Below are 24817 nucleotides of genomic sequence, written 5' to 3'. Positions count from 1 at the left end.
TTCTCTTGAGTTTCCAGCTGTGGGGGCTCACGGATGCTTCAGCCAGTCCCGTCCCCTAAGCTCCAAGCGTGGGCAGTGTCCCCACGCCCTTCCTTTTCCTCTCTACCACATCCCATGGGTCACCACCCTCTTTCACGTGTGTCAGATGCACCCTCCTCTGGCTCTCAGAGGCTCTCAGCTCCTGCTACACCAGCTCCTCGCTGCTTTCGTCTACATTTGCCCCAGCCTGAAATCCACCCCACGAGGCCTTCGTGCCATTGATCTAAAATGCCGACCTGCTTAAAGACCTAAAGTGCTGCCCCATCACCCAGAGGAAAACCCAAGCACCACACTAGTCTTTCATGATCTGACTCTTGCCTATGTACTCAGCCTTCGGCTGCCTCACTGCCCCAGCTCCTTGCTGCTGCCATATCAATGTTTCACTCTTTCCTTGGTTCGCCATGTCCTTCCCAGTGCTGCGTCCCGGGTCCTGGGTCCTGGGTGCTGGCACTCACATTCCCACCTTTATGATGCACACGGGCTGGAAGGAGAGGCTTGCTGGGCCCCCCACAGGCGGCCACTGCAAGAGTGCATTTCTCTGTCCTGGGGCTGGGAGTCTCCTGTCTCCTTCACCCCAAAATGCTGCACACTGTGTGGGCAGGGGCCCTATGTTCTTACCTTTGCCTGCCTTAACACGATGCCAGAGTTATAATAGCTACTCCATAAGGAGGGAATGAATGATTAAAAAAAAACAACCCTCTGTACTTTAATAGAGATAATTTAATGTGTGGTAATTATAATTGGTTCTCACTCTTCATTTCACTTGACACTAGAAAATTTCAAGTCTAGGCTAAATTTGAGCCATTTCTTTAATAGGAGGAGGAGGAATTCCCTCTATGGCAAAGCAGACAGCCAAGCCCTCTAAGCCCCTCCTGACGCAGGCCCTGTGCTCTGGGCAGGGGAAGGAACCACCCCCAGTTCCTCTGCCCTGGCTTTGGAAGGACCAACCATCCTGCAGCTCCTTAGGGCACAGCGGCCACTTACTGTTTATTCAGAAATGATGCTGAGTAACTCTTCTCTGTCCTGTTCAGATGTGTACAGTTGTGGTGTCAAGGTGGACCACGCAGGAGGGGGCGGCCTGGTTAGAGTGACTTGTGAGGAAGACCGGAAGGGGTACTCTGGCTGGCAAAGGAAACCCTTGGGGCATGCATGCCCGAGAGAGGCTGGGCAGATGGCCACAGAAAGCAGTGGGAAGTCAACTCCTCTGGCCGAGATGCAGAGTGAGCCCCAGCTGGCCTCACGGCCCTCTGGTGGTCACCGTGCTCTCAGATTCACTGCAGAGACACGACTGATGCAGACAGGAAGTGGAAGAGCGGCTCCAGGAATGCCAGGAGAACACTGGGTCATGGGCTCTGAAAGGGGCCCTGCAGCTTGGAGAAGGCCTTGGGGCCGAGCCTCCCTACCTGCCCCAGCCGTGGAACCTCGCACAAGACCAGATGTTCAATTATAATCTACATTGTTAATGGACCCACGGTGAGACTTCCTTTGCTGTATTTGACACGTTCCGGGAGCTCTAGGTGTATGTGTGTGTGGGGTGGAGGTGGGTTGTGATACATCAGCACGCCATTACCATGAAGTGAATTATTACAGAAATTTGTGTAAGAACAGCCTACAAAGGGGCTCTGTACAGACCACAGTCTCAGAGGCCTCAGGCTACTGGCATGCCTCTGGACAACCTCCATTTGTCACTGTCTGACTCAGATTTCAGCACCCAGGACAGAGCCTGGACACTCCCATGGCACCTCTAATGGCTCCACAGTGCAGGATTTGGTCTCCTGGATTGGGTCACCATCTGCCTATTTCTGGACAGGACTGGGAGTGTCCACTTGGTCAGGCTTTCAGTTCAATTTCAGTCAGTGTCAGAGGTAACAAAGTGCTGCTTCCTGGCGGGCAAGCTCGCAGGAATTACTTCCATTGTGGGGCTTTGGGCTGCACCATTTGGAACAGGCCTTCTGGGGGTCTAAGTAGGAAAGTAGCCATTTCCAAGATGCAAACAGAGATTCACATGTCAAAGGGCAGTGGTCAGTAATCAGTGGCCTTGGGAAGTTTGAAAATCCACCGCTGGTTAATGGGAGTGTAGCTGACTAATTTTAGACCTCACTGCACCTCTCTCTGTCAGTACTTCCCTTTGCCTCCTACCCTTTTGTGGCCTTGTCTTCTCTTTTCTCCTTGTGATTTTGTCTCTTTCCTCCTCAATAGCTCATATATCTATATCTATATCTATATCTATATCTATATCTATATCTATATCTATAATGTATATGTTTGGCATCCTCTGTATGTATGTGTATATATATGTATATATACACAGAGGGTGCCAAAAAAAGTATACACATTTTAAGAAATGAAAAAAAAACCTGCATTAAAAATGTAATACTCAATATATACCGATAACAAAAGATGAATACAAGTCATGTTTGACTTCTGCAATAACAAGAGGTGCTCAAAGTGGTTACCATCAGCATAATTTTAATACAGGTTTTTCCTTTCTTAAAATGTATATACATTTTTTTTGGCACCCTCAGTATATGTTTATATATATATGTATATATGTATATGTGTATGCATATAGATATAGATGTAGATATAGAGATACAAGCTAGATATAGATAGATATAGACATATACAGATATAGATATATAGACATACTTTTTTCCTATGTGTTTTCTCATGTGTAATTTTGCTGTCTCTTTCTTCTTCCTTTGTTTTTTGTTCTTTCTCTTTTTCCTTCCTTATCATGCTCCCTCCTCATTTCAACAATATGACATAAAAATATTTTGAAGTATTACCTTGTATTCATTAAATAAGTTGCTTTTAATTAAACATTTAAAAGCCTGCTAATATTTTTATGTCTCTTGCTTGCCCTTTTAAAAAATGACTAAAGTTGATTAATGGCACATGATAGCAAGAAACACTCCCCACTCCTGCTCTAGAGGCCCAAGAGGATACTCCATCCCAGTTATGGTACCGGCACAGCCGTGGATAACAGGTGGACCCCTGTGGCAACAGGAGAAGACTCTCTCTTCAGTTCTCGTTAAGCATAGAGATCTAGGAACCAGATGGGTTTCGCTTGGCAGGGTAAGAAGCACAGTGTTTTCTGGCTCTGGAAAAGCATCCAGTGCCTTGCGTCCTGGGCATTCATGGTTCTGTTTATATCCCTTTGCTCTGGTGGCTGTGCATTTGATGTTCCCATCAAATTTACCATGTAGTAATTATATATTAATCCATTGCTTAGCCTACTGATAGCATCTCCCTACATAATTATGTATTTATTTCCCTGTAGATTTCCTATGTAGAATAAATGTATCATTGTATATGACATTATTCATGAGTTTAACTTTGATGAAATATTTACTAGTATTGACTGCATGACTAACTTTCACAGTGAGCATCTAGAAGAGTTACAGCTTGTCTTATACATTTTATAGTATGTTTTATCTTTGTAAGGATCAGTGAACTGGAATACAGGGTGTGATTCCAAGGTCTGTTCTCAAATTTTAAATTTCCTTGTGCATTGAACATATCTATGGGATTTTTTTCATAAAGACAAAGCGAATTAATGGAATGACCATGCCCTTTCATCTACTCAAGGGTTTGAAATTCAACTTGGACAGAATTCTGTTAAGCCAGTGGATTCATAGATCAAAGTCATTACAATTATTGCAGAGGCAAACCTGAAACTTAAAACCAACAAATCAGTGGTCCAAGTGAGGGGCTCTTATATAAATGCATTTGGACCCAATAGAGATAAAAAAATTAAGATACCTTCATGGGAAGTATTTGATAAGACAGGTTAGGGTAAACAGGAACAGGCCCAGGGGCAGCCATTTAGCTTCGGGGGGAGGCTTCTGGCTCCAAATTAAGTTTACACAACATCTGAAAAGGTTGTGATAGCAAGCTTAATCACACCCTCCTTCACCCCAATGGACAAAGCTGACCACAATGGAAGATTCCCCTACAGGCTGAAGCAAGTTACATCCTGTTTAGAAAAGTATAAAACACCACCTAAACAGACACACTCAGCGCAGTTGTCTACTCTAGATTCTGCCCCTGGCAACGTCTTCGCCAGAATTTTCCTTCTTAAATAAATTTTCTGACTTCTACCCCTTTGTGCCTTGTGAATTCTTTCACGACCTGCAAGTGACCACGACAGTATTGACCAGTAGATCTCTTACGGTACTCTTAATGTTTTACAATTCAGTTAGATGAGTAAAAAAAAATAATAATAAAACTCACTGAACTAGAATACCAATTTCTAACAAGGGCCTCATCTTAAAAACCATTAGCATCATAACCAATGTGTGACACCACCTAGTTTAATTGGCATATACACTAAAGACTCCGTTTGTTGACAGTGATGCTAGGTTCCAAGCTATGACTTTTTCTACCGTTCAGAGAATCTGTGGGTCTTTTGTGCTGGTGACTTTGGACTTAAAAGATTAGACCTGTGCCTGCTAACATGCTGTGGATTATTTGGTGTTGTCCACAAACCTATTCCAAACCTAAATCATTACAAGCTAGTTACACCTCAAACACTTCATAATCCCACTCCATATTTTGCCAACACAACCTCGTCTGCTCTGTGATGATACTGGCAACCTCACTACGTATTTCATTCAGGTCTGAGGAGAGAACATCCCGTGACTTTCAGATGCTTTTCCTTACAGAGAACCAGTCCGGGGTCCCTCAAACCAAGTGGCAAGTTCTTTGAACACTTTTCAGTCTGCAAGACTAGAGGGAGGAAGAAGGGCAGGGCGGACACAGGGCAGGGGTGGTACAGAAATGCGAACGGAAGGGAGGTGGTGAGGACGGCAGGGTAGTTGTTCCTACTCCCCGTGAGGCAGAGTTGACGTGGTGAAGTTAGTATGCATGCAAGGCAATGAAATTAGGCAGGGGTTTTGGATCAGGAATTAAAGAAACGCAATGCAAATAACTTTTTAACAGTATCTTTTCTTGGGCTGGATGGCAGACCTTTGGGGTAAGTGTTCATCAACGATGCTACAAAAGAACACTTGTATTTCAATAGTTTCATGATTTGAGGAATAGTGGAAGGGAAGCAGGGGCCAATAAATGTGGGCGAGATTAATGGTGAATTTTGTAGACCAAATTTAGTTAGGTGTGCATGGCCCTAATGATAATGGAGAAGTGTTTGTAAGCGTCCCTTGTTACTTTAGATATGAAATCTATCGCCAGGAACAATGCATATTTTCAAAGGGAACGAACCCTGCATTGTCTGTTTATTTCAGATCCACTTGGTCTTTAATATTTAAACTTCAACAAAGAAATTGCATTTCTCATTTTGCTGGAGGATTTATTTTAATTAACTCTACTTCTTAAAAATGTATATTCTGTTTGTGTAGCTTAAGAGCTTAGAGCATTACACCACTCATCTATTCCGAACCTAAATCATTGCAAGCTATTTATATCTCAAGCACTCCATTTTTTAACAGTTCTGTCTGAAGTTTCTGAACTACACCTGAAAGGTTTAACAATCAAACCATTCTTTCTTCTCTTTAGATTATCCAGCCGATGCAGTATCTACGCATAAACCTTCAGCTGACTTGGACTAAAGCTCCTAAAAATCAAGTTGAAATAATTGTGGATCTTGATCCCCAGTGCAGTGCTACAAATAAAATCCATTTTGATTTTCAGCTCCATGCATTCAGCAACAATTTCAGCGCAGAACTTAACCTCACGCAAGATGGATTTTGAACAACACATGATGTAACATCAACATAGTAGATATGTGTCAAATAGACTTTAGCTATCGAAAGCGGAAAACACATAATCGCAAGGGATGTGGTTTTTGCGAGACTGTGTGGTTTTCCATTCCAAACCAAAAGCAAAGAATAAATTTCAAGTTACTCACTCATGGATTCTGTCAACTTGGCCATTCTTGTAGTTTCTTCTTTGTGCTTTTCCTGGGGGTGAGAAGAAAAGACGATTTATGTAGAAGGCACATCTTAGCTATGAATGAACATGATGGGTCTCTTACAGCTCTAGCTCTCGCTCTTCTTTTTCCTATGTGAAAATTTGGTCACCAACGATAAAATGAATTAAAAAATCTCACATTATAGCTATACGATCAGTTAGTCACTGAAAAGAGATTTTCTAGGACATTAAAAAACTTGCACTGCTCTTGGAAATGAGCGTCTGTCACACTGATCTTGGATATATATAATTGGTGACGCACGACCAGTTTCTAGAACCTCTTTGACACTGGAGTTCTGACATCCACATGCCAATCCTCTCCTCTCTATTTTCTCCTGTTGAAGCTTTTCTGGTATTTTTGGAGCTGGTATTTTTGAAGTCATTTGGCTTCTTTTTTCCCTAAAAGCTAAATAGGGTTCATACATTTTTCTTTGTCTTACTTTTTTGAGGTCCTGGAAGCTTTTCAAAGTCATCACTTTTGATGGGTTTATAACCTTATCTATTTGGGGATGAAAACATTTTGTTTCTACTGGAATATAGGTTATAACCCACTGAGCTTAGAGCCAGAATGATACATACAGAAATTGCATCTGTCCTAATTAAAAAATTACTTTGGGGATATTAAGAATAATGGTCACCTCTACTGAAAAGTTCTCTTCAATTTCCTCATGTTTCTTTAATTTTCTGACATGTACAGCAACTGAACTATTGGCCACTATTATTTTTCTTTTTTGAAGACTTTTTCTTTTTCTGATTATGAAACTAATACATGCTCAATATTTAAAAACTCAGAAAATATTGAAAAATTATAAATCAGAAAATATAGTGCTTTCCTAGTACCACCCATAGAGGAAAGCACTATCATATTTTGGTGAACACCTTTTTATTTCCTTTTCTATACCTGTGAATATATACAAATATGGAAATATGATCACAGTTCTATAAATATAAATGTCCATATGCTACATACAATGCTGTAAGTTGGTCTTTCACTTAATACCATATCCTCCATCTTTCTATGTCAATAAGCTTAGAATACATCATCATTTTTTAATGATTGCACAGCATTTGTCATGGGTTATGCCATAATTTCCTTAACCAAATTCCATTTAATTTGCTTACAATGTTCCACGACTATAAAATGCCGTGATGAGCATTCTGGAACTCGCCTCTTGGTGTCCTCGTCCTTAACTACTGAGGATAATTAGGGTTAGGTAAGGGAAGCTCAAACACTATGACTATTAAGAATTTTGACGCTTGTCCCCCACGAAGGTTGGGTCTGATAGTGTATAAAGTGTTTGTTTCCTCACATTCCTGTGAATTTGTCAATGGCATTAGCACACATCCCTCCTCAATCCACGCTGAACTGATAGGCAAAAAGTGGTATCTTGTTGTTTCATACTGTCATTTTCCTTTCTCTGACCTTTTCTTTATGGTCAATCAGACCATTCCTTCACGTGTAATCAGTACGTCGTTGACTCTTAGTGTCCTGTTGCAATGCTCCATCTCCCTGCCATCAACAGTTTCAGTTCTTAGAAGCCAAAGGTGGCACTTATTTTTCGCCACAGCTGTTGTACAATGCCGAGCACATCACAGCTGCTTGGCTAGCACTTGAGTTGATGTGTTATGGTTCAGGTGCTGAAGTACAGTACCCGAAATCACTATTCACCCTTCTAGTGCCACTAAGAGTCTACTTTGCGTGTCAACAAACAGCATTTTGCATCACAAGTAGATGCTTGATTTTCACAAGCCCTGTATTCATAGCAATGAAATCAGGGCAGTGCCTCTTACTTAAACGAATCATTGCCCTTGAGAACAGAGGTGTTAAGGGAGCATAATCCACCATCCTACCCGTGGTGGCACTTAACCTGTGATATTAGGCTGCCGTGTAGTTTAAATCGAGATGCAGAGAAATAGCCCGGCTATTGGAGAGGCTAAGAGTGTCGTGTAGTAGAGACAAATAAGACAGGCAGAGAAGAAGCTGTCACCCCAACACTGGTCCACGGAGTGTGCACAGAGGCTGCTTCCCAGACAGGTTGACCCTAGTGGTTTGCAATTCACACATGGAAGCAATTCCGTGGTGAGAACTCAGTGAAGCTCATCCTTGACCTGTAGGAAACTCGTTCTGTCTCTGCCCGCTCTGTTGTTGATGCTTCACTTCACCTCTTAGGCCTCTGCTGTGGGTTCGGCCCCTCTTACTCGCTCTCTCCTGTTTCCTGGTCTGTGACTTGTTCTGCCTTCATTATCTGGCTCTGTACCTCCCGTCAGTCTCTGGATCACTGACCTCTTCACCTTGGCTCTCCTTTGACGGCCGCAGTGGTGAGACTCCCCAAACCACAGGCTCCCAGATTCCAGGCATTCTATCCTTACAAAGCCCTGTCACATTGGCCTGTCCACCTGTGTGTCACCACTTTACCTCTTGTGACCAAGGACCCCGCCATCTTTTTTTATCCCAGTCTTGTTGCTTTGTGGTCCTTGCAGCTATTCTATTCAGATGTGTTGGATATCAAATATGACCTGCATCAGCCCTTTTCCCTTCTCTGTAGTTAAACGGAAACTTCAGACATCGATGGGGTAGGACCCTTAACAATCTTAAATTTAGCTCTCCCAGTTTGACTCATCTATATCTTAACTTACGGTGGAAATCATGACATATGTTTCTGTGTAAGTACTTTAGTTATTCTATGGGTCTTTAAACTCCTATGTCCTTCCCTCATCATCAGAAAGTTGAGGTTTGCCTGGCATGTATCCCCATAAGGCACTGACATTCCATTCTCCATCCCAAGCAAATTCTCCTTTTTCTAAAGTCAAGGGTTTCCTCCAAAGTAAAATTACTAGTTATAAGATTTACAACCCTGGGCAGGGACTTAGAATGGTAGCATATTTATCCTGGAAGAAACTCTTCTAGAGCACATCAAGTCCAGCCCCAGAGTGATGCAGTTGGCAAAACTTCTGCTGCCAGGAAAGGAATTTACATCAAGCCGGTCTCTTCCCCTTGTCAATAACGTCTACTGCCCTGAAACCTCAAGGTCCACCATACGTGAATGTATCGAGACACGATTCCTTATACAACAATCCCGGTGCTGTGTTTGCCTTCTTTGTATCTTTGTTCAAGCAATCTCCTTCTCAGCAATATCCCTGATTTCCACAAATGGCTGATGACCTCCAACTGTATTTATCCCGCTCTGATCTCCCCATCGAACTCCGACTTTCTACTAGACAGTCCCGTCCAGATGTTCAATGCATGTTCCAAACCAACACGGTCAAAGCTACTCTCTACTCCCCAGTCCTCCTCCCCAGGGCTCCCCACCCCACCCTGCCCCTCACACTTGGGCTTCTTTTCCACTCTCTGTCTTTGGCTTATGGGATTACCACCCACATTATGCCTAAGCTAGAAACGTGGAAACCGCTGCCTCTTCTTTATTCCTTACGCATGATATTTCATGTATTAAATCTGACCTTCCTTAGCTGTTGCCTCTTAAAGGGACCATAAATGTGGCTTCCAGCTGCCTCCAGTCTCACCTGCAGCACTGAGGGTTTGTCTTGAAACAATACCTGGGGAGTCCATCTAAAGTGCAAACTTGACCCAGGCACCCCCTGCTCAAAATCCTTCAGTCCCCCTCTAACAAATGAGCATGCAACCCTTGTCTTTCAGCCAGGCCTGGTTGCCAGATGCTTCTAGGCTCTCCACTCACTCTAAGTTAGAGCTGCCTTCCTGCCTTGGCAACCACTGTGCCTTCTCCCTAGATACTTCACTTTCCATTTCCTCCTTCTGTTCCCCAAATCCATCCCTAAGAATGCCGCTGGACACCACTATTCTTCCTGACCATCTTTCTGACTTTTATTTCTAAAAATGCTGATGCTCAAATTTGTCCTGTATCACATCCATAATTTGCTATGGAGATAAGGGACTCCAGGACCCCTGGAAAAGCCACGTCTTGCCGCCCAATAGCCTCACTGGCGGCTCCCATCGACACAACCATAATGGCTGTGAGATAGTACATGGTAGACCGGACGTCTCTGCCACTAAGGCTGCCCATCTCCCACGGTATTACCCATCATGCGTGTCAACAGCTGGTGACCACATACCCCCACCCCCATTTCTAACATCCTCTACCACAATCCAAGGTTCCAGAACCTTGGCATGCCTCTTGGAAGACCTGGGTTCTTTTGCCCTAGGAGACGCTCCTTTTACAATTGTGTTTCTACACATTTAATAGAAAAACAGAAACATTTAAAATTGGGGGGAATCATGATGATGTGTTTGAGCAAAACATGCCCACAGATACTGAAAAAAAAATCGTAAGTGTCTTGTTAAAATCATACCAAACTCCTTAGGCATTGACCATCAGGGTCAGTGAGTATTTAATTTTGTTTTTGTCTGACTGTATTCTCTCTACCACACCTGGGAATGTAAATAAAAGCTCCGTGGTTTGCTTGGTGTGTGTGTGTGTGTGTGTGTGTGTGTGTGTGTGTGTGTGTGTGTGTATGATTTATACCCACACTTGTATTTCAGCTAAGGAGAGTGTGGTTTTCTACTGGAACCATGCCAGATATATCCTTCTCTCTGACTGTCTGAAATGATAGAGGGGTTTTTAATGAAGGTGATTATAGCAGAGTCTGACTATAGCTCAGCGCTAGGACTAATACACTATGAGGCAGGGAGGGAGAGGGGGAGGGAGAGAGAGCGAGAGAGAGCGAGAGAGAGAGAGAGAGAGAGAGAGACTCATGAACGCCAAGCTTCTGGGGGAGGCGGTGCTTCTCAGCTGGGCCCCCTCACACACAGTGCACAGGGGTCAGCGGACCTGAGTGAGGTCTACATGTTTGGCAGTGGTGATGCCTTCCTTTCTGCTTTCCAGAAGTAGTTCTTTAAGGGAAACTCATCATAGTTGATACATTTCAAACCAGTCATATTTCCAGCTCAGATATTTTTATCGTTCTGAACTGTGTGCTTATATTCACCAGAAAACTGTGATTTTTTTTCAAGTTACAACCATTTAAAGAAACATTTATATAAAGTGAGAAATCATAATGCTATTTTATGACCTGGTATCCTCAATTGGACCTCATCTCCAGGTTGAAACAGCGGCCCTCAAATCTGCCCCCTTGTTCTTAGGGTTCTCTACAAATGTGCCAGCTGCGGCCCACTTCCTCTTTCCTGACATGATACCACAGCAGGTCACCTGAGGACTGATTTAAAAAGAAATGTCACACTCTCAGCTAGCCAATCAAATAAATGTTCTTATAATATGGTACCACATATATATTGCTTTGAGTTGCTGCAGGCAGGAGGATTTAAGAGCCACAAATTAGCATTTTTTCCTAACAGAAATAAGTGGCCAGCATTCCAGTGTGGTTTGGGACGTACAAAAATAGTAACCCCTAACATTTATTTCACATTTATTATAGCCTGGCACTATGTGACATGCATTACTAGACAATCTCATTTAATTCTCACAACGACCCTATGAAATAGCTGCTGCCATCCCCACCTTGCAGATGGAAAAATTGAGGCACAGAGAGGTTGAGCAAATCGCCCCAGGTCGCACAGCTGGTAAGGAGTAGAGCTGGGTGTCAAACTCATGAAAGTTCTACCTCATGGAACCATAGGAGGCTTCACAGAGGAAGAACGTCAACGTGTCAAGAAGGGAAGAAGATTGATGGGGGGAGAGAAGGAGCAAGGCAGAATATTCCCGACGGGGAACAGTATGACTACAGGTGGGGAACCTTGGTCTGAGGAACAGCAGGTGGCAGGTGACCTGAGGCCAAGTGTGAGAAGAACAGCAGGGGACTGGCTTAAAAAGTTAGGGCATAAACATGGAGGGCCAGGGCATCAGGCTGAGTCTGTCAGGAGGGAGACCGAGGCTGGCCTTGGGATGTTTGAAGCTGTGGGAGGGGGGAGGGGACCAAGGCCTGAACCTGTGTGAGCATCTTGGAGAAGCACAGAGCGCACACTATCTCCTGGAAGCTAAGGGTCATGGCATTTTGAAGAATTAAAAACGTGTCCATCAGAAGGTGATACCATTTCACATAGGAGATTACGTTTTTATCCTGATTTACTCAGCTAAAGACTCCCGAAGTGATTTAAAGTTTTCATCATTTGGGGCAAAAAAAAATCTGAAGGGGCATGTTTGAAGAAGAAGATAAAATTCTTACTGGGCAGGCCACACAGGATGCTCTTGGTGATAGAACCTCCTTTGCAAAAGGCTGAGAGCCCCTGCCTCACTCAGACACCCTTCCTAAGGTCCCATGTACATGTCACCCTGCTGGGTTCTGGGTGACGCCCTTGGTGCGGCTCTGTGGACCAGACGAGGGATGGTCCTAAGACCCTGAGGCATTCGGATGTCTTCCAAAAAGGAATTAGATTAGATTCGGGTTCTGCTTATACCGACATCACCTCAGTTCACCTGTGCTTCAGGGTGAGTCTCAGTGGCCGGCAAGGTTTGGAGCATGGAGCTGGGTGCTTCCTTGAGCACATGAACTTGTCTTCCCTAGAGCAACGGGTTGCAGGGCTAAGAGAAAACTGCTGGGCCCCGTGGTGGCAGAGTTTCTCCCAAGCCCACCTCTGCATGAGTCCTGCCCTGCTGGCAGCCCTGTGGCCACAGTCTAGACTCCGTCATCGATATCCAGGCAACATTTCCTGAAAGCCCAGGGTGGTTGGTTTCTCAGAATATTGATGAACAAGCCATTCCTCTTTCCTAGAGCTCCGGGAAATATCATAAAATATAGGACAAGCATTATCACCAATGTTACATCAAGAAATTTCTTTTAAAGAAAACACTGAGCTAGACTGCAGAGAGGCACGGAAGACGTCTGGGCGGCTGAAGCACTCAGAGCCTTTACGCTGCTGCCAGCCATCAGTGGGCACTCGTGCTCCCAGGCGGCATCTGTGCTAGGTCTGCCTAGGGCTCCCCAGGACGCCACTGCAAAGGGCTGAGTCTCGGAAGCACAGGGACTCTCCCCGTGGTCTCCTTCACACAACCTATTGCTTTCTTTTGGACCAGCAGCTCTCGGAGGCTCTTGCCTTGTCTCCAGGGCTATCTTCCAGGAATCCTAAACCTTACAATGGTTGATGCCTCTCCCACCTGCCTTCATCTGAGGCACAAATCTTGCTAAACTGTCTCTGTTCACAAGAAGACAGGGAGCAGATGCCATATTGTTTCTTTTCTTCCCCCACCTTTTTTTTCCTGTTTTTTTTTTCAGGTTGCCCACGATCCAAGCTCTGGGCACACTGAGCCATCCAGTAGCTGCTCTGTACTCCCAGCTCTGCCCCATTCCATAGAATGTCAAGATCTAGCTTTCACCGGCCTTCCCAGGACCATTTCCCGTCACACCTCGGTTCTAAACTGTGGCACAGCCAAACGAGCCCCTTTCAGTACCCGAACACATTGCATTGGTTCATCCCTTTCTGCTTTCTTTGCCTGCAAAGTGAACTCCTACTTGTCTTCTGGGACTCAGCTCAGATTTGACTTCTTATTTCACATGGTCCCTGGGTACCCTTTTCCCCGTGACCATTTTCTCTGCACCCCAGCATCTGTGCATACGTCTGTCTTAGGACTTCTCATTCCCGGAGCCATAACTTCCAAAGTTACAGAACAAGCCAGAGGCAACTTTAAAGTCATGACAACTTTAGGAACAAGTGGAAAACTGAAAAATAATTATCTCTTTGTTTCCAAAGAAAAAGAAACAGAATCTCCAAACAACACTGAAGAATGAATAGAATGAATAGGGTTTCTTGGAGCAGTCGTGAGTTTTCTGACACGGCTGACCATTTGTCCAGAATGTTCCAGAAGGATTTCTGCTCCAGAAAGTGGTGCAATGAAATGATTTGTAAAAACCCTTTAAAATTGTTTCAGGGATATGGTCATAGTTCAAGGGAAGAAAACCCCAACTCTTTTTGTTTTTATTTATATGGAGTATGTTTTTATTATTATTTAATCAGAAGCAGGTGGTGAGGGTAGCGGTGGAGGCAAAGTGGGAAGGATGATAGGGATGAACTGGCAACGTAACTAGTAACCGGTTAGTTACTTTGACATCTAAGGAATATTTAGAAAAAAATCACCTGACAGGTTGACCCTGTTTGAAGGCGTCACTCAAGTCCAGTGGAGAGCTTGCTATTTTCACTACAACACTTGTGTTTGTCTAATGTTGTGTTAGGGAGCCCTGTGCAACGGTGCTGTGGAGGCTCCTGGTTCCCCAGAGAAAGCAACTGCTCAATGCTCCAGACTTGCTTGGCTTTTAACTTCTGCCTATAGTTTCCACAGGAGCCAGCTTCCTCTCCTAGGGCCGTGCTGTGCTGTGTGAGATGATCTGTCTTGTGCTCCCTCAAGAACTGGATGGGTTGTAGTGAAGAGCAAGAGATTCACTCGTTCGGTCGTTCATTGCTCAGCTTTGTGAGGCTATGATAATGCACCTCCTTTGGGAGGGCCACGATCCGTTGTTTTTTTGTTTTGTTTGTTTGTTTGTTTTTTTTGACAGGAGATTAATCCAATGCTAAAATCGAAGACTAACTTGCCCAATAGTAGATAATCCAAGCAGAAATTCCTCCATCAGATGGGGAACCCAGTGGAGCACAGTAACAGTACCTTCCCAAGCCAGGCCACTCTTGGGCTGTCAGCATCCAGGGAAGTGGTGTGAATGCTTGTTCTCAAAACAGAACACCATCCCTGCTAATATGGGCCACAGGGGAGCTAAAAGGGCCATGGAGAGCCCCAGCTATTGCAATCACCCAGGAAGTCAGCCTGTTACTTATGTGTGGAAGAAAGGGTGTAGGGGACAAGGAGATATAATTTTTCAACCTCTCATCTGTGTCAATAGTTATAAAAAAGATACTAAGTTGGAGGAATATTTTTAAAAATGTTATTTTGCAAAATTCAGTTTCATAACCAAATGTGACATTTACTGGGCTGGAGAATGAGGAACATTTATTGATAGAAATCATATCATTTTCTTGTGTTTTTTTGCCACGTGTTTTCAGCTTGAACTTCTGTTTGGGCAGAGGAGGGAAAGAAGAGAAAAGTCACCCCTTCATTAGGTACCTCACAACTGATTCTCAGCTGCAGAGATCTTTGAGAAGAAAGGAAAACAAGGAAACGCCATTGTAAGCTCCTTTTTCTGTTGTTCTTTTGTCTCTTCCCTGTCTTTATTTATAATTAATTTCCTGATTTGAGTTCCTGGAAAGATGGAATAGATGTACTTTTTTCTATTCCTCCCACTAAGTACTACTAAAAATCCCTGGACATTACATAGAAAACAAACATGAAAAGTGGAGAGAAGAGGCAGATGGGCCAGAGACCTTAGGGCCTGAGGAATAGCATGGTGGTGAATTTCCCATATATTTTTTTCTTCTTATATCTCAGACTGGATACTGGAGAAACTGGCAATTTGGAAATTATCAATGGGTAAAGACAAAAATGCCCCAAGAAAAGTCAGCCCTCTCTAGCCAGCTAACCAGGAAAGAGACAGCCTTGAAAGACAGAAATCTTAGAGACCAGAACCACTCTACTCCAACCAAACATTGCAGAAAAAACTGCAACCCTACCCCAAGAGCAGATGATGAGAAGGGAGCCTAGACTCCCACCCTCGTCAGGCGATATCAAAGCACCTCAAGCCGCCTGCCCAGGTGGTGTCAGAGAAGGCAGGGTGAGGAGACCAGATTCCTCTCCATGTTGAGGTATAATGAGCCTCCCTCACTGAGACCCATGGAGAGCCTGGACTTCTCTCCGGATTGAGCAGTAAGGAAGGAGCCCTCCCCATCCCCACTGGGGTACCGATAGAAGAATGCTAGTGCAGGGTCAGGACTTCTGCTACACTCAGCAGTAACGATGCCGCCCCCCCCAAAGTGTAGTGGAGACCACATGGGAAGCATTAATGAGGCGCTCCCTTGTTCCAGCCACGGTCCTATCACTGGAGGCCCAGTGGGGAGCCTGAACTCTCATTGCCACCCAGTGGTTATGAGGATGTCAATGTCCTCACCCCGGTGTCAATGGAGACGGATGTCCCACTAGGCAGTAATGAGATGGTGCCTCCCTCACTCACCAGAGTGGTGTCAGAGCAGGCCTGCTATAATACAAGATTTAAATGAGATATAGTCTTATAAAGTCTTATAACATAAGACCCCAAAAGTCTAGCTTCCAATGAAAAAGTTCACTTGTCACAACAAGAATCTGAATGAGATCAAACTGAATGAGAAAAGACAGACACCAACATTGACATGACACAGATTTTAGAATTATCTGAGGATTTTAAAGCCGTCATCATAAAAATGTTTCAACAAGCAATCACAAACATAACTGAAACAAATTTAAACAAAAGTCTCAGCAAAGAAATAATAAACCTCAGATTATTATTTTAGGAGGTGTAGATAAGAACCAAACGGAAATTTTAGAACTAAGAATTACAATAGCTGAAATAAAAATCTTAATGAGTGGGGTCAGCAGCAGAATGGAGGGGACACAGGAAAGAAGCAGTGAATTTGAGGACAGAATAATAGAAATTATTGAATCGGAATCGATAGAACATAGACTGAAAAAGAAATGAACACGGCCTTAGGAACATGTGGGGCTGTAACAAAAGATCTAACATTCATGTCATCGAGCACCAGGAGGAGAGGAGAAAACGCGTGAGATTGAAAAGGTATTCAAAAGAATAATGGCTGAAAAGTTCCCAAATTTTATAAAAAATTAATCTACAGATTCAAGAACCTGAGTGAATCTTATACAGGGTAAATCTAAAGAAAACCACACAAAGACCCATCATAATCAAACTTCTGAAAATGAGAAAAATCTTGAAAGCATCCAGAGCAACGATACATTAGCAATAGGGGAAAAATAATTCAAATGACACTGGACTTTTCATCAGAAACCATGGAGGCAGAAGGACATAGCACAATATTTTTCAATTACTGAAGGAAAGGAACCACCAACCGGGAATTCTATTCCAGCATGAATTAAGGGGGAGTGATGACATTCTTAGGTGAAGGAAAAAAAGAGCGGACTCACACCCAAGGCATGGTGAAACGAAGTTATTACACAAAGAGAAAATAATAAAATAAGGATTTTTAGTACCTCATAAAGGGAGAAAGGACATGGAAAGAGCAAATATATTGGTAAATACAGAAGACTTTACATTTCCTGTAATGATATAGGTAGCTTGAAAGTAAAAGAATGGAAAAAATATATCACACGAACATTAATCAAAAGAAAGCTGGTGTGGCTATATTATATAAAATAGACTTCAGAGCAAAGAAAATATCAGGGATGGAGAGAAACATTACATAATGATAAAGGGTCAAACCAACCAAGAATACCTAGCAATCCTAAATATATGCACCAAACAACAGAGATGCAAAATATGTGAAGCCAAACCCAATAGAATTGAAAGGAGAAATACCCAAACCTACAAATATAATTGAAAGCTTAAGCATGCCCATTCCAACTGTTGCTAGAACAACTAGAGAGAAAATCAGCAAGGACAGAAGAACTCAGCAACACCATCAACCAGCAGGACCGTATCAACATTAATAGATCACTCCACCCTAGCCACAGCAGAACACACATCCTTTTCAGGTGTCCACAGAATAAATACCAAGACAGACCATAAAATAGACCTCAACAACCTTAAAAGAACTGAAATCACACAGATTATGCTTTCTGACCACAATGGAATTACACTAAAATAAAAATCTTGTTTTTTTCTCTTTCTGTTTGTTTCCTCTATCCATTTTTATTTTTCCTCTTTTTCCGATTTGTGCCACCCTCTGCACCCCACCACTGTGAGCTGCCCTCACTCGCACTGCAGTAGAATGTAGTTCACAGGAGTTTTGGAGTGAGATGTGGCTGTCATACTCCAGGGCTTTAAAGGAAGGAGAGAAACGGACTTTACATTCTCATAAGCCTTTCGATTAGAACGCTTTCTTTCCTCTTGGAGAATTACCATGTCCCTCACCTTGCTCTGGTCTCTCTATCCCTGGGACCTTCCTACAGAAAACCAGAGGAGAGAGAAGGATGGTTGACATTCTGAGTCTGTGTCACTGAAAATGGGTTTGCATCGTTTGTATAATTTAAGCAGTTTTGTGACAAAAAAAATTAAGTGGAGCAGAAAAAAATAGCTTTCCTTATGTTTTAGGAGACCTAAAAATTCAAAAGGCAGAAGTCGAGAGGGATGGCATCTGCTGGGGACCCTCTGTCCCTGTGGACCAGCCATTGCATAACCAGGTGCTGTGTTCATACGGCCCTCTGGGTGCTGCCAAGCCATGAAGCCCTTCCCGTTCACATGTGGAGAATCTCTCAGAACCATGTATTCCCAATAATGGGCTGCTCACTGACAAGTTAGTGCCTCCTAATTGTTTGATATTTATCAATAGTAAGAAAGGAAAACTGACTCCTGCCACCATTAGGTGCAAGGTGGGCTATTGGCCAAGCATGGCTGGGAGCCCATCTCTGACAGGCAGCAGCTGCTCCCTCCCTGTCTCTGAAGACAACAGAAGGCAACGGGGAGGGATGGTGCTTTCTCCACCAGTTGGGAGCCATGGCCAGAAGCACGGGGTGGGGGTGCCCAAGCATCATTTTTTGAAGGTCTTCAGACTCCCTGCATTTAAAAATAAATCTCTTGATTCTGCTTTCTGAATACCACAAAGGCAATTCCATACAATGTATAGCATTCACTGAGGCCATATTTCTTGGGGTAGGGGCGGGGATAGAATTACTGTGCTGAAAGTAGCAACCAGCTTAAACACTTTCACTTCCTTCCTGTGGCCTGGCCCCGTTCCCCTGGAGACCCTGCTACCATTTCTATTGCTCTCTCACTACTCCTTGCTTTCACTTCCTGGACTCAGGGTGACTTCGGGCCTCTGGCCCATATGTGGGAAGCAGTTCAGGTCGGACCAATCTCTCTGTTCCTGGCTCTCTATCTCTACCTAGAAAAGCAAGTCTGCCTGAGGATCGGTGTGGAGAAATTCCTTGTTCTTAGGAGATAACACACTCAAACACTTCGTGGTGAAGTGTCCTGTCATCTACAATGAATTCTCAAGTGGTTCAAAACAGAGAGGGACCACACCCATATGGCAATGCGACAACGTTAATGGTTGAGGACTCTAGGTGAAGGGTACGTGGGTGTACTTGTTAGTCTTGTGACTTTTCTGTTGGTTTGAAAGTTTTCAAAATTAAAAAAAAAATGAGACTAATCTGCCTGGTAAGGATAAGCCCCCTCTCTTCAGCCTCGGGTCCGAACGATGGTCTCTGCACTGGGGGAGGTGTGTGGCCAGGGTGCCGACATGGGAAAATGCAATGTCTCCATTGCAGACTTACTGAATTGAAATTGTTGGGGATAGAAGCAAAGACTAGCAATTTCTTGAATCCATTCTCTGTGGCGATACCTAATTTCAAGATGGTAGGACAAAACCTTGTCTGCCTTTTTCAGAAAACAGCAAAGAGACCCAGACATAGAAAAGGAACGTTCATTTTTGATGAAACTAGGATATCTATATTATCCCAAGGCATGTATGGAGGTATGCACATGACGTGCTGCAGAAATCGGGCCAGGGGGAAGGCAGTCAGTGAGAAAGGGGGATGGGTCCAGCAGGCCTGTGACAGACAGCAGGGCATTGCCTTTTCTATCCTGGAGGCACAGCCAACGCATGACCAATATTTAGAACAAGATGAAGGTGTAGGACTGGCTGTGGGAGTGGCCTGGACAGTGTGTGACACCAAGAGGGGCCAGAGAGAACAGAAGGAAATGAGAAAATGCTCAGATCTGTAAGAAGCAGGCTCTCCGTGCGGCAGATGAAAGAGAAACTGATGAGTAGCATTTCTGTGGCTGCCAATCTTTGTTGTCTGTGGTGATGTAAGGATCAAACCCTCCGACAAAACCCAGTATTAGGGCTTCATGTTGAGCCAGAGATAATGGTTAAGTGAAAAAGCTGTTTATGAAAGGCAGTGGATGGGTAGTTTTCCACTTGTGTTTAAGAAAGTACATAAATGTATTTTAAGTTTTTCTAGGCTATATAACTAGGCATCTATAAACACACACACACACACACACACACACGTATGTGTGAATACATAGAGAATTTCTGGAAGGATACAGAGGAAACTGGTAACTGGGCACAGCCGTCTTTGGGAAGAAGGCTGAGAACTGGAGTCTAGGGAGGATTTTCATTGTCTGTGATTTTGTATCTTTTATTTTAACTGGGTTTTTATGACTTTCTTTGAAATATATAAATTACTTCCAAAGCCACACAGGTAATTCTGATCTGCATGGGAGGCCGAGCAGCCTGGCTTTTCATTTTAGGGCGTCTGACAACCTAATGACTGTTTCATTGCATCTCAGTGGTAGGGATAAAGATGATGATTGCTGTCTCTATTTCATGTGGGTTTTTGGCCGACCAGCAGATGGTCTTATTGATTTACTTGTGTCTGAAGTTTCCTGGTTTCAATAGGTTATAGTCAGCTTAAAAATGGTAAAAACAAAATCTCAATTACGGTGTTACAAAGCACTGGGCCTCTCGAAGTTACCATTTCAATTTTTGTCTTAATGTTAGAGTGCTCCATTTCAACTTCCCCGAATTAATAGAATGCCTCTTAGCTTAGCTCCCGGACTCTGGACTCTGTCCTTCGAGCCTCACTCTTCCCCATTTTCCACCCTGCGGATCCCTTCCATCATGGCTCCCGGTAGGCACTGCATCAGGTAGACTCTGCTCTCTGGCTCTGAATGTCCCGCGTAACACGGCCCCAGCCTGCCCACCACACTGTTCAGGTACCTGCTGGCCACACGCATGACCCTTATTTCCATCTTTGCTCCTGTTGCCTCCCAGTTGGGAATAATCCCAAACCCACCTACTCTTCATTCTTACATGGATTCCTTGCTCTCCTGAGTCCTACTACGCTCACCGTTAATATCTCACAAGTTAACCTTTAATTGTTCTCTGGGTACCTCATCTGTGATTTTTCTCCAACTTGAATTTAACCCCTTTCGGGGGCAGACCCTGGGGTTCTATGCTCTAAGTCAATCCTGGATCCGGCCATTTCCCACCTTCTTCATAGCTACTACCTTAGTTCAAGGCACCATCCCGCTTCGCCTGGTCCACTCCTGACTGGTCACCTTGATGTCCCTCTTGTGCCTTCTGGAGTTCGTTCTCTACATGGAAACTGGAGCCATTGTTGGCTTTGAGCATTAAGTCGTGATGTTACTCTCAGGCTTAAAATCTTTCCAGCGCTGTCCAGTGCACTTGTGATAAGATCTAAGCTTCAGGGGACCGATGAGTCCCTACAGGATATTGAGGCACGTTCCCCATAGCTCACTGCCACACCCTGGGGTTCTCTTGCTCTTGTTTCCACTCGCCAAGCTCATTCCTTCCTGGGCACGGCATTTGCCAGGGAAGCTATTCCTCTATGTCTTTGGTACCTCTCTCTGTCCCATCCTTCAGGTCATGGTCAAAATGTCCCCTCCTCCTAGGCCTTCCTGACACCTCGTCCGTCGAGTGTAGGGCTCCTCTTTCCCCCCATCACTTCCTAACTCTTTTCCTGTTTAATTTCTCTTTGTAACATTCATCTTCACTATGTACGAGAATGGAAAATGTCACCTGGAGTCAGGCTGCCTCGGTTTATATCTCAGCTCCCCTACTTAAGCTGTGTGACATTGGGCAAGTCCCGAGCTTCCCCCTGCTCAGTTTTTTCATCTGGAAAATGGATGTAACGCGATACCCAACTTATGGGACTGTCATGAGGAATGATAAGCACTTAGAGGGGTGGCAGGCAGACTACAGAAGTATTTGCTTTATAATACAATTGGCATTTACTTACTCATTGTTGCTTGAGTCCCCACCCTACACGGCCAACTCTGGTGGATTAGTGACAAAGCACCATAGACCTAGTGGCCTCACACAACAGAAATTTATCTTCTCACAATTCTAGAGGCTGGAAATACAAGACCAGGCACCAACAGGGTTGATTTCTCTTGAGGCCTCTCTCCTGGGCTTGTAGATGACCATCTTTTCCCCTTGCCTTCACCTGGTCTTCCCTCTGTACCATCTGTGCCCTAATCTCTTCTTATAAGGACACTAGTCATATTGGGTTAGGGCCCACCCTAGTGACCTCATTTTAACTTAGTTACCTCTTATAAGACGCTGTCTCCAAATATGGTCGCATTCTGAGGTATGGAAGGTTAGGACTTCAGCATATGAATGTGGGGGGACACAATTCAGCTCCTGCCATTTGGAGGGCAAGGATTACAACCTGCACACTCGGTATCCCAGCAGTTAGGAATGTGTGCCGCACATTTCAGTTTCTCCATAGCCACCTCTTGAACCAATGGGCGTGTCTCCTACCTCCTGGCCCTTACTCCACACAGTGTATCCCATTTCTCCAGAACTGTCTCTTGAGAACACGACAGGACCTCCTACCTGTGTCTCTTGCGCTGCCTTGTGTCCAGGAAGCACAGGCGGCGGAACACTGAGTACAGGAGGCCTTTGAGGACCGTGCTGGGTGCTTGAGAAGCACCACGCTGGGGCTCAAGTGACCCCTTCCCAGCCCAGTAGGGGTCCACCAGCCTCTCTGAGGAGCTGATGGGCATAGGGCTTTTTGGTGATTTAGGGACAGGGAAAGGAAAGGGAGGGACTGCACACTGAGCCGTTGGCAGCTGGGCAGCCGGCCAGCACACAGGTAGGGAGGTGGCTCAGGTCCCACGGCAGGACAGAGCTCCAATCAAATGAAGCCACTGCTGCTCCTTCCTGGGCGCCACTCCCGACGCCCTGGCTGGGGCCTGGAAGACAGCACTCTTGGAACTGGCATCCGATCACCATGAGGTGTCAGCATCCCAATGGTTGGAATACCTCCTCTGAGTGCTGTAGGAAAGGGCTGTATTTTACTTCATCACAATCAGGCAAATCTCCCGCTATACTATAGTAAAATCCCCCAAAGGTTGTTAGTGAATTTTAAACCCAGGTTTTTTGGAAGGTTCACTATTTAAAGTATCTAATTTACGTTTTCTGTTTTGTAAATGTGACCTGTACACACACACACACACACACACACACACACACACACACACACTCACACACATTTTTGCCCTGACCTCTGTGAGGATCCAGTATCAAACTCAGATCTAAAAGGAGACGACTTTACTGAGTAGCTCAAACTCTGTAGAAAATGATGATCCTAGTCTAACCTAAAATATCATGAAAAACTTAGAGACAGCATCTGTCAGCTTTGGGGAGCCTGCTTTACTCTGGGCACTAACCCGCTGAATTCTGACTTTGCAGCAGAAGCTGTAGAGACTGTGGTTACCAGGTACGGACTGTCAGGGAAATGTGAAGAAATCGGGTTCCTTCCTCTTAGATTTGTGCTGTCTGGCAGGTTGAATTAGTTAAACATATTTTGGTGGTTTTGTGAAAGCGTATAAAGCCCTAAAAATGTAAGTTGCTGAGTCATTCCCCTCGACAGTCTGGGGGTTTAATTGGAATGAGCTAGGGCAGACATCTTGACTGGCATGTGACATCATTTGTTGCCACTATAAAAAAAGAGTTGAGGCAAAGATGAAAGGGTCAGATTTACAGAAGAATAACCACAGCTGGAAGATTTTCCAGGAGGTAGAACAGAGCCTCTTAAAAAGGCAAAACAGATTTTGACAAGGTGATTTCCAGACAGCTAATAGCAGAGCGGTACCCATGAGGAATTTGGACACTTGACATGAACAGTTGGGAAGAAACTGTTGCTGAAGGTCAATCCAGTAAAACCGAGGAGTGAACAAACCATGTTTTGTATTCTTTCTTTTCTTTAAAAATGTTTCTTTATTTTGTCTTACTTAATCCATTAATAATTTAGAGGAGTAATGCCTGACTTATAACAAGTTTGTCTTTGTTTAAATTAGCAAGGACATGAATTAATGCCTGGACTGTGTGTTCAAAAGTAACCAAGACAGTGGCCGTGACAACGAGGAGAAACTGACCAGCTCTTGGCCACATGCTGTAGGCTCCACTTCTCCATTTTGATGGACATGTCACAAGTACCAACTAGGATTTATGGAAGATCTGGTTTACAGTGGGTGCAGAGATTTGAAAAGGCTATTTTAGGATTATATTCTTGAGATTTTATTCTTTAGGAAGTACATCTGTGCTAGACGTTCATATTTTTAATGTCTTCAGACTCAATTTTGCTTTATTCACAGTGTGTGGGTGACATCTAAAATCAATTTTGGTGCATAAGGAAATAACATTAAAATATTATTAAAATAGGTTTTCACAAGCACTTTGCTACATGTGACAAAATGCATAATTAGCAGGACTTAAGAGATAATGGGTTTTTAAACCCTTTATACACAAAAGTTCCACTTCTAAACTAATGTTCAGCTGATATTTACATGCATTGCTGTGACTTGTGTAAGAAACAAATTATTCTATGGTTTACAAAACTTTTATTGCCTGGTATTATTTTTTTAAGCAATTTGGAGTTTGTTATTTTTTTGGCAGGGAGATGAGGAGGGGGAGGAGCTTATAATATTGGTGGCTTGGAGGTTAAGTTCAAATTGCCTGAAATGACTAGAGCCTGGGAGAGACCCTTTGAAAATGTGGGTTCCTCACGGCCAGTGTGTCACCTGGCATCACACACCCTGTTGGAGGGCTAAGGCTGGTGTGAAAACAGCAATGCATCGATGCATAAGAACCTGATGTCTGACAGAAACACAGGAAAGGAATGTCCGATTTTTAAATAGTTTTTCTTTTTAAAATGCCAGCATTCATATTAGATATTGGTTTGCCAATTCCTTTTGCAATTGCAACAACAACAACAAATACCTAGGAATAAACTTAACCAAGGATGTGAAGGACCTATATGCTGAAAACTATAAGACATTT

The 24817-nt window shown here is 43.9% G+C and overlaps 1 protein-coding gene across 4 annotated transcripts in view; it reads right to left on the bottom strand.

The window, feature by feature from the left end:
- Positions 1–24817, bottom strand: part of KCNJ6 (potassium inwardly rectifying channel subfamily J member 6) — a 237937-nt gene that overhangs the window by 160488 nt on the left and 52632 nt on the right. For all 4 annotated transcript variants that reach the window (XM_074325378.2, XM_074325384.2, XM_019730320.3 and 1 more), the window contains exon 2: positions 5909–5960. Coding sequence is in view for 3 of the 4 variants with exons in the window: in XM_074325384.2 (XP_074181485.1) it covers positions 5909–5933 (25 nt within the window). In the remaining variant the exon portion in view is untranslated. The remainder of the gene's footprint in view (positions 1–5908; positions 5961–24817) is intronic.

The sequence above is a fragment of the Rhinolophus sinicus genome, chromosome 17 (genome assembly GCF_057876585.1).
Source record: "Rhinolophus sinicus isolate RSI-liver-muscle chromosome 17, RSI-T2T, whole genome shotgun sequence".
Taxonomy (NCBI): domain Eukaryota; kingdom Metazoa; phylum Chordata; class Mammalia; order Chiroptera; family Rhinolophidae; genus Rhinolophus; species Rhinolophus sinicus.
This window is presented reverse-complemented; position numbering and strand designations above follow the sequence as displayed.